Raw genomic sequence first — 14,767 nt, forward strand, 5'->3', positions numbered from 1 at the left:
CCCATGATGCAGACTCATTCCAGATTGGAACACTACCCTGGCCCCAAGCTCACATCGCTTCTAATTACCTAAACAATTAATTCAGTGAAATCAATTAAGATTAGTTATATTACAGTTTCAGGGGTAAATCCAATGTTAGTCCCAGCTAGAGTACAGCCATTGAAATCCATGGAAATTACATACTGCAGAGACCCTGATGACAGTGGCAGCAGCAAGAACGCCAGAATGCTAGGGAAAAGGCTTTTCGTAGTCACCAGTATCTTCTTTGGCTTCCCCACAAGAGGCCAGCTGATTTTTTTCCAGTCTGCACCATTATAATTTCTTAACTAGAAAAGCATTTGTAACAGGAAAGATTTTCTTGACATCACTAAAAAATTTTTTTACGAAGGAAGCAGATGATGTGTACATCTGGAATGTTTTCGTCGCAGCAAAACTGTCTGCAGGAGTTCCAATGCATTATTAGTATTCTGTGTCCAACAGGTACATGACCAGGATGCACAAGATGCAGAGCAGAGAGCGTTTCTCTATAAAATGATACAGAGCTCGACTTTAGTGACTAAAACCATTGTTACAGCCCTGTTGCACAAGGTGAGTCCTAGCTATGCACTGTGTTGCAAGAGGGACAAAGAGTATTTGTCACTGCTGTACGGGACAACAAATTCCCTTGCTTAAACTTTTGTGCAGTTCCTGCTGGGTCAGTGGCTCTTCCTTTGGAGGGGGGAGTAATTTCACGTTGTCAGATGCCATTTTTGTTCTTGAAGTTTCAATTTCTCCCTCTGTATCTTAAGTTTAAGGCCTATGTTTCCTCTCCTTATGACACCATGCACTTAGCAAAGCCTCCGCATGTCATCGCACACTCTGTCAGAGCAGAGGCTATTTCAGCTGCTTTCTCTTCATTCCCCTGCCACTGTTTTATGCAATCTGTGGGACAGCTGTTTGATTTAATCCTCCTATCTTCACCAAGCACTATAAGTTAAGTTAGATCAATATGTCTTGGTTGAAATGTCCTTTGGCAGGTGGGTACTAAAGCACACTTTGCCTAATAAATAAAGTCCAGCTATTCCTGCCCTTCAGCATTTTACAGGTTGGTAAATTCCATGCCCGGATGACTCCTTCTTGCAAATTGCAATGAAACATTGGCCACTTATTGAGAATGTTCATTCTTATCTGGAGAAGGAAGCACCCAATCTCATTCTTTTTTTTCAGTGGCACATTCATTAGGTGGGCTGGAATTTACTATTTTTGGCCTCCTTCATATGTCAGGTTCTTACTTTTAGTTCTGTTCTTTCTTGGGTTCTGCTGCTGGGTCTCAGTGCTTGGCTGTCAAAAAATGGAGGGGGGGCATAGTATCCTTTTTTTTAATTCATGTGGTCCCTGCTTTAAACTAAGCAGTAACACGACGTAACATGGCCTGGATGCCTCCACACGCAAGAATGAACACAGTGCTTCTTTCTCGTTTGTTTCTATAGGTTTTCAATAGTCATCCGATAGATCACAGACTTGCTCTGGGTTATTGCACACTGCTGCCAAAAGAAATTAGATATGAAATGCTCTGGGACATCATTAATAAAACATCACAAAATTATGGCAAAATTCGGGTAAGTCTTGAATCCTGTTTTTTTGGTTTTAATGTGAGCTTGTAAAATGAGCATGTGGCCTTCCAGATGTTCTTGCCATTTCCATCATCCTCAGACACTGGACTGTGATGATAAACGTTGAAAGCCAACAATGACCTTAATCTCATTTTAGTCCCAACTACAGTCGAGTCGCAGGCTAAATGGAACTTGCCTAAGTGTTAAATTCCTGCCGATTTAATGAATCAACTCTGGTTATGATTAACAGTTGGATGTAAGCCAATACCCAGAAGGCCAAAGATTACCCATGCCTGGTATAAATTGTTCTAACAACAACATGTCTTTCTTTAGAATTAGAGTTCTAAAGTGGTATAGCTTTGTATCACTTGAGCACTATAATTGTACCAAAAAAATGAAAAATAATTAACAAAAAATGGATGTGGAAAATAGAAATGATGTACAAGATGAGACTATGGAGAGAAGTGTTGAGTTTGTGGAGAAGCTGGCGTGAATGGAGGAGAACCACACCTCTGCAGGGTGTTTCAGTGTATGATATCCAAAAGAGTATGTCGCAATATCTTCCAGAACTATGGGGCAGCCTTGAGAAGCCCTAAGCTGCAAATATTTCTTGAACAGAGAATGAGAAATGAGACTTTTTTTTGTAAATACACTCCACTATGAATGATTCATTGAGCATTTGAAGTGATAGAAAAAGGGCAAAAGAGCATGAGGGTGGGCTCTTTAAGAGAACTTTGAATTGGTGTGTGTTTGCAAGTACATGCATCTCATGGCTGTTTTTTCTCCCTTGAATAGGCTATTGGTATTGTTGGCGTGGAGCTGAGCATTCTCAATGATGAGACAAAGGAGCAGAACGCATTTGAAAACTTAATCACAGATGCCGAATGGGGTATAGAGCTTGGGAAACTTGGCGTACGTATTCTTTCTTATTACGTCCGAATTTGGAAGAGAGAGTTGGTTGGGATGTTTCCTGGCAGCTGATTTCTAAAATACCACTTTGAGGATAAACTTGTTAAAGTGTATATTTCTTTATGACGAAAAAAAGCCTGCCAAACTTGGCTTTTAGACAAAGTCTGTTGCAGTTTGTCTTCTGTGCTGTAGTTCCTGGTGGATTGTCCTATTTTTCATTTCATCTGTGCCATTAACACCAAAGTCCCATAAAAACAAGTTGCTCCTTGGTGTATTCCTCTAAAATTGTCCCGTTCTAGTCAGCACAGGAACTTCAGCATAAGAAGTAGTTGATGCGGATACAGTTTTACATAAGGGGAGAGGATATTTGTGACTCTGTCACATATCTTGGTTTGGTACTAACAGCAGGAGGAGGGGGATGGGGAGAAAAATATATGGCAGGACCTTTAAGAGTAAATCTTTTATGCCTGAGGCTTTAATACCAATTGGTACTGCATCCAAAGAAGTGGGTCTATATCCACACCAGCTCATGTGAAAATAAAAAGCAGCACATTTGAGCATGAAAGGGTGTGCGGGAGAAAACCCCGGAGCTCATTATCAATTTGCCATAGTCTCTAAATTTCAGTATTATAACTAGAGAGCAGAATTTATAGGTCAGAATGCAGGTTGGTGTTAAATCTTCTGAGCAGTGCCTGACTTAATGCTTTGTACATTTAACAAAAGACATTGTGTTTTGTCCATAGATCCCATTCCAGAGTGTATTTAGAATGCCGTCGGTGAGAAAGAAGGAGCTTCTGCGAACTTTGGTTAAGCATCCAAACGTGGATACAGAGCTCATGATGAAATATTGCAGGTGACGGAGCTAAATTTCATTACTGTGGTTAAAAAAATGCCATTTTATCACATAAAATGAAACTGCTGAATTAAAATCATGAGGAAGACTCTTTATTGAAATGTTAACTATCTGAAACATGTTCCCAGATGGAATCACTGGATTTTTGAATAAGGAGCTTCTGATTTTCACTCCCGCTCTCACTCTTTCTTTCTTTAGTACTTACCAACTGGATACTGATGCAGCGTTGCAGCTGTGCATTGAAACACACATCCAGAATATCAGTACAGTTCATGTTGAAGGAGATGCTTCAGGGGACACTGGGAAATCACAAACCCATGGTTTAGTATTTGCCAAAGCTTTGGAAACAATTCCTCTTCTGAATAGCACTTCTGACTTGGTTGTAAAGCTTAGTACAACATTGCACAAGGTAAAAACCATGCAAAATATATACTCTGTCTTCAAGGGACAAACCAGTTACATTTTCCCAAATAGCATGCTATGAAACAGATGGGTGTGACCCAAATACTATCAAGCCTAATCTGTTTGTTGCAAGATATCCCCACAACAACTTACTCTACCACAGTAAGAGACCTTCAGAGTGACACCTTTTTTCTTTGTGGTGCTTTATTGCAGAGATGTCCAGCACTCTGCTACCTTATGTTTGTACGGCCAAGGGTAGCTCTTTGAATGTTGCTTTTTAAAAGTACTTTATTCTTGTAACATTTAAAGTATACCAAATAATTCACTGGCTTTGCTCATGAACGTGTGCAAAAAGGGACTTGTTGCTTTGGTTGATGCTTGAAAAAAATGAAACACAAGCCCTAGTTTTAATAGAGAATGACATGCAACTAGAAAAATTCCTGCCTCTAAAAATGCCTTTGAAAGTAACTTTTAAGAGCAATTAGAAATTACAGTATTATATATTAGACCAGAGAAGTAGCTGGATTCCCATTCATTGCATTACAACTGAAATGTGACTTGCTTACATCCTCCTTATCAAAGAGAGAGAGAAAGAAAGAAAGAAAGAAAACAATTAATGACATTTAAATACTCTGCTTTGCAGTTCCAACTGCCGGCCATGATCACCATACATTCTTCACAGTAACATGCGAGGCTGGATTTAAAAAAATGCAATGGATAGTGCTTATATTAGTTCCATTTGTGCTATGACAGTGGAGCGCAAATGGTCCCATAATGATGATAATGTAATGACTTGTGTTGTGCCCTGGTGGTGCAGTGGTTAAATGCCTGTACTGTACTGCAGCCACTCACTCAAAACCATAAGGTTGCGAGTTCAAGACCAGCAAAAGGGCTCAAGCTCGACTCAGGCTTGCATCCTTCCAAGGTCGCTAAAATGAGTACCCAGATTGTTGGGGGCAAATTAGCTTACAGTTGTAAACTGTTTAGACACTGCTTAGGCGGTATGAAGCGGTATATAAATGAAGCTTGTTTGTTTTGTTTGCTCTGTCTCAAACCCAAAGAGCGCCTGTTTGTGAGTTTTGTAATTGGGAATTGTACATTAATTTTGGTTGCGTTTTGTGTTTTTCTTTCCCCCTACTTGTTTCTCATCCGTGAAATAGCTCGATCCATATGACTATGAGACTATTGAAAGTCTTCTCATGATCATAGAAAAGGCTGGTGTGCTGGCTGCAGGTGTCCCATTGGATTTGGTGAGATGATAATGATTGCTTTACTTAAATAATTGCAATTTGGCATGTAAAGAAAGTATCCGTTTGTTGGATTATAGGGTCTTCCTGCTGGTGTGACATACAGTACATGCTCGGTTCTAGAGAGAAACACTAGAAACACCTCGATGTTTCATGTACTACTTTGGAACAATATTTCCAAACCATACATTCTCCCAAAAATGCTTGTCCATTTGTTCCTTTTCACAACTATGTGCTTGACAGGCATTACTGAACATCCTTCATCCACTAGCTTGGATTACACTGTATTTTCATGTTTCACGAATGTGTGTAGCCACAGGCTCACTTCCTTCTCTTGAAAAAACAGCTCTGATGTTGAGTAGAATAAACATTCTGGTTTTGCCTTGTCTGTTTTTTAGGCCCAAGCTCTGATGCTCATAAAACACCTGAAATCTTATAAAAGAATTTCCATTCCTGGAGATCTGGAACATCAGTATGTTTTTGAACAGGCCATGCATCTATCACCAGCTGCTAAAACCAGACTTCCCTTCCATTTGATCTTCTTTGGAACTTCAAAGTATTTCTGGAAAATTATTGGTGAGTGTGCAAAATGCAACTTTTTATACCTTTATAAAAAAATTGGCACATGAATAGGATGGGTGATATCTAGCCTGAAAGCATTACATGTATTCCGCTTTGGTCAGGCCCCACCTGGAATATTGTGTCCAGTTCTGGGCACCACAATTCAGAAAGGACATTGAGAAACTGGTGCGTGTCCAAAGGAGGGTGACTAAAATGGTGAAGGGTCTGGAAACCATGTCCTAGGAGGAACAACTTAGGGAGCTGGGTATGTTTAGCCTGGAGAAAAGAAGGTTAAGAGGTGATATGATAGCCCTGTTTAAATATTTGAAGGGATGTCATGTTGAGGAGGGAGCAAGCTTGTTTTCTGCTGCTCCAGAGAACAGGACCCAGAGCAATGGATGCAAGCTACAGGAAAAGAGATTCCGCCTCAATATTAGGAGGAACTTCCTGACAGTAAGGGCTGTTCCACAGTGGAATGCACTCCCTCGGAGTGTAGTGGAGTCTCCTTCCTTGGAGGTCTTTAAACAGAGGCTGGATGGCCATCTGTCAGGGATGCTTTGATTTGGATTTCCTGCATGGCAGAATGGGGTTGGACTGGATGGCCCTTGTGGTCTCTTTCAACTCTACGATTCTATGATTCTATGTGAAAAGGCTTTAAGTAGACCACAAGCTAAACATGAGACAGCAGTATGATGCAGAAGCCAAAGGCTGCTTCAGTTCGAACATAGTGTTCACTTCAAGAGAAGTAGTGTTGTCATTCTGTCCTGCCTTGGTCAAACCCTACCTGGAATCCTGTGTCCAATTCTGGGCCCTACAATTCAAAAAGAACATTGAAAGCTATAAGTTGTTCAGAGAAAAGTGACCAAGATGGTCAAAGGTTTGGAAACCAAGCCTTATGAGGAACAACGGACAGAGCTAGCTTAGATAAGAAAAGACTTAGAGGTGCCATGATAGCCATCTTTTCATATCTGAAGTGATGTCATGTAAAAGCTGGAGCCAGCTTTTTTTTTTTCTGCTGCTCCCAAAACAAGGATGAGAACCATTGGGTTCAGATGACAAGAAAAGACATTCCACCTAAACTTTACAAAGAACTTATTGACTTTAAGAGCTGTTGGATGGTGGAATAGGCTGCCTCTGAGTGGCAGACTCTCTTTCTTTGAAGGGTTTAAAACGGATTGGATGGGCATCTTTCAGGCATGCTTTAGTTGTGTATTCCTGCATGTCCTGGGGTTGGTCTAGAATTATCCTTGCCGCTTATTCCAACTTTAATATTCTGTCCTAGTGGTTCTCAACTTTGACTCTGCATATGTCACTGGACTTCAGCTCTCAACTTCCACCAGTGATCAAAGATTCTGGGAGTGATAGTCCAATAGTCCGTGGGTCTGCCATTTTAATCCTCTTTCGCAATATCATTCTTGGCTTCTCTTTGTTTCTAGCTGCAGAGCTAAATGAGGAATCATTCCCAAAACTGCTTCTGATTTCCAAACTCATGAAGGTAAGGATGAACATGCTTTTATTCTTGTTTAACATACTTTATCAGAGCCTGACCTTTTGCTTGTCTAGAAACCTCATCAGAGTCCTAGCATCCTTCTGCTTTAAGTAAACTTTTTCTGATTGAGAGTACTGCCTAGTAGGGCATAACAGCTGGAAGAGGAATGGCACGGAATGTCCTGGAAAAAGGCAACACTCCATGCTGCAACATTTTCTTGTAGTGTGCACTTGTTCATGCCCTTAAAGTTGACACAGCAGAAAGGCCTTGCAAAACCCTGTCACCTTTTTTGTATTTCTTTCAAGGTCTCTCTGAATACGCTCTACATGTCTGCAGCTGATTATGTGTTCCAACAAAAGCTGAAGCCCAAGATCTTAGATGCAATGAAACGTGAATGTTTGCCAGCAGCTGACAATGAAACTGCTAAAGCTGTGCAGACCATTCAGACATATTTGCTTTCTATAGCTAACCCAGAATGGGCCGCAGCACTTGCCCATAAGATGGCTCAAGAACTTCCTGCAGGTATGGAGAAGATCATGTATTGCTCTCTCGGGGTGTTCCTGTTTTAAATCTGTTTTAATCTGGAGCTTTTGAGCTTTTTCCTAGCAATCATACTTTGAGGATGAACTTGTGCTCTGTATTTGCCACCATTTTCTTCTTCTCCCATTTCCAGGGCCCATGAAGGTCCAGGCTTTGAAAGCCTGCATCAGTTTAGCTGAAAAATGGCTGACACATACAACTGTGACGGTACTGACTCTTGTATCACCAGCCTTCTGCAAATGTTGACAGTATGATTTTAAATTACACCAGTTTCCCCAGGAATCTTTTCCATTCCAGTGGGACCAAAAAACAGAACCTAGGTGAAAAGCTATTAAGGTGAAGGGGTAGGACAACAACTAAACAGAAGCAGATTTGATTCTTCATTATTGGTCTCACCAGGGACAGTGATTAGATTCAGCTTCTCACTTGTTTGCCTGGGAGATGTCAAGCACTACTTTGGGGTTATTATTGCCATGGGATGAAAGAGTGAAACACACCCTTCACCACTCTTGCTTGGTTGCCCACATTCTCACTGATAGAGATCCTGCAGGCATGTATGGTGTGTAACAATGTGAATAGATACTCTCAATGCCACAGTGCCACACTAGCAGCCATTGCATCAATAGAGCTCATCTGTCCAAATGTTGTGCCATTACATCTACAAGTAAAGGAACTCCCAAGAAGGAAACCAATGTCAGTGGGGAGTGGTTAAGTGGGAAGCTGTGTGTGTTCACCTAGTAGTGTTTGCTGGGATGCATAGCGAATGGGTGATGTCTGTCTCTGAAGACAAGAAGGTCAGCTGGAGCTCAGAGCACTTTGTCCATTGCCTTAGAAGCACATGGCTCCTAGTTACAGGACTATGGCCTGTTACAGACTGCCAAAATAAAGCTGCTTTGGGTCTCTTTGGAGGTATGCTGTTTAAATGATGCATGCATCCTAAGAATCCAAAAGCTGCGCTCCAGTGCTTAGGAATGGAATGTGGCTTTGGCGTGACCTCCGGACTCTTAGGACCCATGCATCATTTAAATAGCATACCTCCAAAGAGACCCAAAGCAGCTTTATTTTGGCAGTCTGTAACAGGCCTATGTTTGTGAATGTTGCCAGACATCATAAGCGCATTTAAATCTGTGTGAGAAGCCACCTTGACATGCTCCAACTGAACTAACAGCTTTTCCTGGCAAACCAGTCTTGTTGGCTTTTCATTCTCATTTCCTTTTTCCGTTGGCTTGTGGACAGAGCCTCTCAGGTTCTGTTGGGAAATGGCTTCTCTTCTCTTCTCATCCAGGATGAATCTCGGGAGAAGGCCCAAGAATACCTGAAAAAGCTGCAGATGCAGCACCGGAGGTCAGCTACAGAGGCAGTACTTATAGTCCACAAACTGAATTTGGTGGATCACCGGAAGCTCCTAGGGAAGCCAGCCAAGCTCATTGTTTTGCTTTATCAGCACAACAGCATTCCTGAAAGGATTCAGAACCCAATGGGCAGGGGCTACCCAGGTTAGCTCACGCTTCTTCTTGCCCCCTTCAAAAAATGGAGTTCCTTGACCAGTTACCAAGGAACTGTAGATGGACAAGGTCCTGCCAGAGCTGGAGGTGGGGTTAAATGGCAGTTCCCAGAGTCCTCCAGCCAGTATGGCCATCAGGCATGCTGGCTGGGGGATTCTGGGAACTGTAGTCCAGACAATAACTTTTCTACATTTTGGACCCAGCCAAAGCACCACTGCTCCTAGAAAGTCCACTGGCAATGTTGAGAGGAAAGCAGTTGACTGCTTTGCTAAGGGTATGCCGAGAGTTTGGAAGAGTTGCCTTTTGAGTTTTTCTGTCTGGAGGTTTATTTTATTTCTCTCTCCCATGGCTTCTCCAAGCCTCCTTATGTGAAGGAGTGAATTTTCAAATGGTTTACCTAGGAACGTTTGAGTTCCTAAGGACCTTAACTGGGAAGAGATGGTCTGCTGGAAGATAACCATAACTGACTTTGTGGGGTAATATGAAAATACAGGGATCGCTGATCCACACTGTACAACACATGCTCATTCTGCTTTGAGCATAGTTGTCACTGTGTGAAGACAGAATTTTAGCAACCTACAGTACAAATTCCAAAAATCTGCAGCTTTCCCTGCTTCTGAGTTTCTTAGCAGAGCAGTCCTTGTGGGAAAGTTTCTCTGAATGTCGAAAGTTTGAAAAATTGGTTTAGCATATGTCCATGTGGTAGTTCTGGACATGCGGCCACGCTCCTTAGTTCACAAGCATAAGTGCATCCATGACCATCATGAAACATAGGTTTTCTTTCCCTGAAATGGGTGGCTGACCTGGAACCCTTCTGTGCTACACAAGTATAGCACTATGTTTCCATTTTAACTGCCATGGTTTCATCCTGTAGAATCCTGGGATGGACATTTTAGGGAAGAGTACTTAAGAATTCCCAGCCAGAGAACTCTAGTGCCTAACCAAGCTACACACCCCAGGATTCTCTAGGATCAACCATGACAGTTAAAGTGCTATATTTGACTAGTGTGAAAGGGAGCAGAATTCCCCACGTTTTAACAAAAGGCAGGGAGAGGCATCTCTAGGTCCTGCAAATCCAGGTGGTGAGGAGGGGATTTTCTCATGTTTCTGAGATGTTCTGCCTCTGTGCCTGTACAGATATCCATGCGGCTGCTAAAGAAATAGCTACAATTAATGACTTGGATTTGAAGAAAATATGGAATGTGCTGTTAGAAAAGTGGCTGTGTCCAAATGAGCTTCCAATGGACGTAAGTTTGCCTCTCCAAGAGGAAGGTCATCAAAGTTCTGTATAGCTGTCACAGCTAGCTGTATATTTGTCCAGCTCCACTGTTGGTAGAAGCTGTTGGCTCTCCAGGTGTCGTTGGATTGCAACTCCCAGCCTTCCTCACCATGTTCTGTGCTGGCTGGGGCTGATGAGAGTTGCAGTCCAACAACTTCTGCAGGGCCACATTTTGTCCACCCCTGAAGTACATGGAGCTCTGCTCCGGTGCCACAACAAACTACAATTGCGAGAATTCCATAGCATTGAGCCATGGCAGTTAAAGTGGTGTTAAACTGGATTATTTCAACCCTTATTACTAAACCGAAAAACCCCAGTCACAAAAGCTCTGCGTTTCGCTCTGGCCCAGCATCTTATTGTTGTTCTGAAAGTTGGTTTCTCAAACTCACACCTTTAAAACTTCCCTGTTACTTTTTTTTTTTAAAGAAAACTTCAGGAGCCTTTGAAAACATCCAAGAAGATGAAGACTTTAAGAGGTAAGACCTGAGTGTTTTGGGATTGGTTTCTCTTGTCTGACAGCGGTCGCTTGAACAATGCATTAGCAGATAGCTAATGTTGAGGTCATGGGCCCACAGTCACTTTGTCGCTGCAGCAAGATATGCGCATGTATTGCTCGACAAATTGGGGAGACAAAAAAAGACCTCAGACAGGCTTTATTATACCCAAATTTGATTACGAATCATGGGCCAACAAGAAGAGGGTGCCCTTGATCAAAGCGTGCACAAAAAGCCAAATATTTGTATTGTTTCTGCAGGATAATATACCTCCTTCAGGGTCACCCAGAAGACAGTCGCTTAAGAATCCTTTATGAATGGACAGTGTCAGAAGTATCTGTAAGTGTCTGTATCCACTCACACTTCCTTAGCCTCTTTTCAGAATACAGACCAAGATGTAAGCAAGTCTCTAGAGCAACAGAAACCAAGCTTACTCCCTCCTCAATATGACATTCCTTCACATATTTAAACCTGCTATCATATCACCCCTTAACTGTCTCTTCTGTAGGCTAAACATACCCAGCTCCCTACCTACTCCAAAGAAGGTATTTTTCCTAGGTTTGTTCAACTAGCAACCGTCTTTGAAAGAATAGTGCCTCTTAAAAGGTGCCAGGGGTCACATCTTTGTTTTTCACTGCCATTAAATGTTATGAGGAATGAATGAGGGGAATTAAAGTGTCTTGATTAATGGTTTGCCGTCTTAAAAATAATAGATTTCTTTCTTTGCCCCCTCCCCGGTTTCAGCCTGTTGGACTAAACCAGCTGAATTTTGCTCACAGAAGCCGAGCTCTGAAGTGCCTGCTCTACTTTGCAAACCCTCCTGCTGTTGAATCGCTTTTCAAAAAGCCCATCGAAGAAGTGAAGTAAGCAGACATGTATTGCAAAAGAAGATCCACAGTCCATAGCCTCAGTGTTTAAAGAGAGGAAATGACATGTAGGATCCATTCATATACTCCATTCCTATCTGTCTTGGCTGAACCACCAGGGCTATATATCTGTGGCTCCTTTTCGAGTCTGTAAAAAAAGCTGTGAAGCTCCACTCTTGCCCTTTGGCCATACCCCTTGAGTTTGTGGCTCTTGAGCATTTGCCTTGCGTGAAAAGTGGTGCCCAGCTTCACAGACTCTGTCCATCTGTTTTAGAAGCTTACAGCATTTCATCATCTTCATTGAGGATGCTCTTTTTTCTATTTCTGCAAAACTGGTGTTGTACAGCTTATGTATTAGTAGCCAGATTTAGGATAACCAAGCTACGTTAACCTCCTTCTCGGTAAATGCAATTTATTTTTTGGCTTTTTCACAGGCATTTCCTGAAGTGTTTAATTTACCTTGCTGAGTTTGAAGTCCTGAATATTCCGTACACCTATGAATCGTTTCATAGCACGCCCAAAGAGGGAATGATCAAAGGATTGTGGAAAAACCATAGCCAGAAACCCATGGTAAAATTGCTGGGAGTTGGATTTTGGGAGTGGGGAAGACAAGCCATGAATGAAGCATAAGTTAAAACAGTGCCTGTTCTCCTACTTATAGTAGCCTTTAAGACAGGAAGGAGTTACCTGAGAAGCATCTTCATAAGCATCACTTTTTGGGGACTCCTGATTCTAACTCATTGTTATTTCCCCCCATTCCTTCTAATGCATGATAACAAGACTATCAAGTGCACAGAAAACATACTGTTCTGACAGAGTAATAAAAAAACTGGTATTTAAAACGGTATAAACTCAATTTTAGGTTTCTAAGAGCTAAATCCTATTTGAATCCTTCCCAGAGTAGCCCCATTGAAATAGATGGGACTTCTTAGCCACCACTTATGTGAATCCCATTTATTTCAGTCTGTTCTAGTTGAGACTAAAATTGCATTAGCCCTAAATACTGAGCAATAGGAAAACTCTTGTCCGTTGGTTAGCTTTATTTGGGAGCAACGTCTTAATGTTGTGTTAATAAAATTATTTGGTTTTTTCAGGCAGTGAAACTGATGACAGAACTTAGTTTAGAATACAAAGTGCACGACTCTCTCCTTTGGAATGGTTTGTTGCAGAAACTGATGAATTTCAAAATGGTAAGGATTTTTTTTCTTCCTTGGGTGGGTAAGATTTGTCTGTCGTCTGCACTTCTGTAGAAGGATGGATGCGTTTGTATCTGTAGCAAATGCAAGAGCATCTCTATTAAAACAATGTGCAAAGGGGAAAGGTCCTCACTCATCCTCCTTTTTGCTGGTGTGTCTAGCACAGGGATGGTGAACCTTTTAGAGGCGAGTGCCCAAACTCAGTGGTGTTCCCGTACCGGGTGACAGCGCATGCTCCCTCTCTCTTCTTGACAAATGAAATGCCCACACTCCCTTCTCTCACCCAACTGCCGTGAGCCATGCTGCTGAGAGAGGCTCATTTAGCGGCTCCGTCCCTCACGCAACCCACCTCTTCCTTGGCGCTGCTTGCCAGCAGCTGCCATCTTGTGCACCTCTTGTGCGCTCCCTCTCCTCCTTTTCCTGGATGGGGTGGTGCATGGAGAACATGCCCGCACCTCCCCACACACACACCCCATGACACTACTGCCTCGCTGGCGGAGGAGGTGGCAGGGTCCGTAGGGTTAGTGAGCTTGAGAGAAACGTGCGGCCTTTCCCTCCCTTTCCCCCTAAATCTAGGGCCTCTGTGGCGGTGGCATGTGTGCCCACAGAGAGGGCTCTGAGTGCCCCTTCTGGCACGCGTGCGATAGGTTCGCCACCACTGGTCTAGCAGATCCATCTTAAAGTATGAACTCCCGGTTTCTAGTGTACAGTTCTGAGGTACATTTAGCATGGAAGTGTGATCTGTCATAATAAGATTTTATTTAAATTAACTCAGAGTAAATAGCAAAGAGCTAAAGGAAGGGCTGCAGACTTTGAGCCAAGAGTTAATTATGTTGCTTTGTAAAGACATCTATTGCTGCACCTTCCCAATTTTTAAAAATCTCTTCTATATTTCAGATCTGTCAACTGAGGAGAGTTTTAATGGAGATTGCTGGGATCTATTCACTATGGCAGGTGTGTAAATGTTTTCTCTTCCAGAAAGTACTGTATTAGCTCTTTCTAAACAGTTTATCAGCAGTTTCTTGGAAATGCAAGTTGTCTTCCTGAGCCAAATCACTCTGTTTTGTTGTTGTTATCATGTGTCTTCAAGTCAACTCCAACTTATGGCAACCCTATTGTAGAGTTTTTTGGTAAGATTTCTTCAGAGGAGGTTTGGAAAATGAATAACGTATATTGTTTTTGTGTGTGTTTTCACCTATATACACTGAGCTAGACTGAGCATTACTTTACTGGGAAGGCAGGATAAAAATGGGATCAGCTATATGAAACTGGGATAAAAACATTCACTTTAGGCAGAGGGCTGGCGGTGACCAGTTCTCAGGAATCTTCCATGCCCTTTTTTTGCACTTTGCAGAACTGGTGGATCTTAGACCCAGGAAACCCAAGGGGTGTTTCGTTATGAGGGCTAGACCGACTAATTTATTTCATGGATTTCCCACTTTTCTCCCAGTACGGGACCCAAGGCGGCTTATGAATCCTGAAACAGATATAAAGCCATGCAATTGCTGCAGTTTTAAGTCCCATTATAAGTACTTCCTCACTGGTTGTGATTTGGCAAAGATGCTGCAATCCAGGTACTTAACCATATGAACAGTGCCTTTCAAGGCTGGGTACAAGGTTATAAAGTTCAGAAGGGGAGAAAAACATCATCCTGGCTGTAGCTGAGTGACATTTGGCTCCTCTTCTCCCAGAAGTAGTTTCTATAATCATCTTTTCCATTTGGCTGCTGCAGAGGGAGAGGTAAGACAACATTGACCAGTTTATCATCTTAGCTGGATTGTAAGACTGCAGGAAGGAAGTGGGTAGAGCCTGAATCTTTACATATATTTAGAAA

General features: G+C 42.2%; 1 protein-coding gene across 5 annotated transcripts in view; it reads left to right on the forward strand.

Annotated features, from left to right (window-relative positions):
- Positions 1-14,767, forward strand: part of KNTC1 (kinetochore associated 1) — a 39,547-nt gene that overhangs the window by 21,906 nt on the left and 2,874 nt on the right. For all 5 annotated transcript variants that reach the window (XM_042442174.1, XM_042442177.1, XM_042442178.1 and 2 more), the window contains exons 40-57: positions 481-588; positions 1,470-1,598; positions 2,388-2,504; positions 3,245-3,354; positions 3,553-3,763; positions 4,917-5,006; positions 5,402-5,579; positions 7,001-7,059; positions 7,359-7,575; positions 7,727-7,800; positions 8,879-9,089; positions 10,236-10,345; positions 10,804-10,853; positions 11,132-11,210; positions 11,616-11,734; positions 12,172-12,307; positions 12,832-12,927; positions 13,831-13,887. In XM_042442174.1, coding sequence (XP_042298108.1) covers positions 481-588; positions 1,470-1,598; positions 2,388-2,504; positions 3,245-3,354; positions 3,553-3,763; positions 4,917-5,006; positions 5,402-5,579; positions 7,001-7,059; positions 7,359-7,575; positions 7,727-7,800; positions 8,879-9,089; positions 10,236-10,345; positions 10,804-10,853; positions 11,132-11,210; positions 11,616-11,734; positions 12,172-12,307; positions 12,832-12,927; positions 13,831-13,887 — 2,151 coding nt within the window. The remainder of the gene's footprint in view (positions 1-480; positions 589-1,469; positions 1,599-2,387; positions 2,505-3,244; positions 3,355-3,552; positions 3,764-4,916; positions 5,007-5,401; positions 5,580-7,000; positions 7,060-7,358; positions 7,576-7,726; positions 7,801-8,878; positions 9,090-10,235; positions 10,346-10,803; positions 10,854-11,131; positions 11,211-11,615; positions 11,735-12,171; positions 12,308-12,831; positions 12,928-13,830; positions 13,888-14,767) is intronic.

This window comes from Sceloporus undulatus, chromosome 10, assembly GCF_019175285.1.
Source record: "Sceloporus undulatus isolate JIND9_A2432 ecotype Alabama chromosome 10, SceUnd_v1.1, whole genome shotgun sequence".
Classification (NCBI taxonomy): Eukaryota; Metazoa; Chordata; class Lepidosauria; order Squamata; family Phrynosomatidae; genus Sceloporus; species Sceloporus undulatus.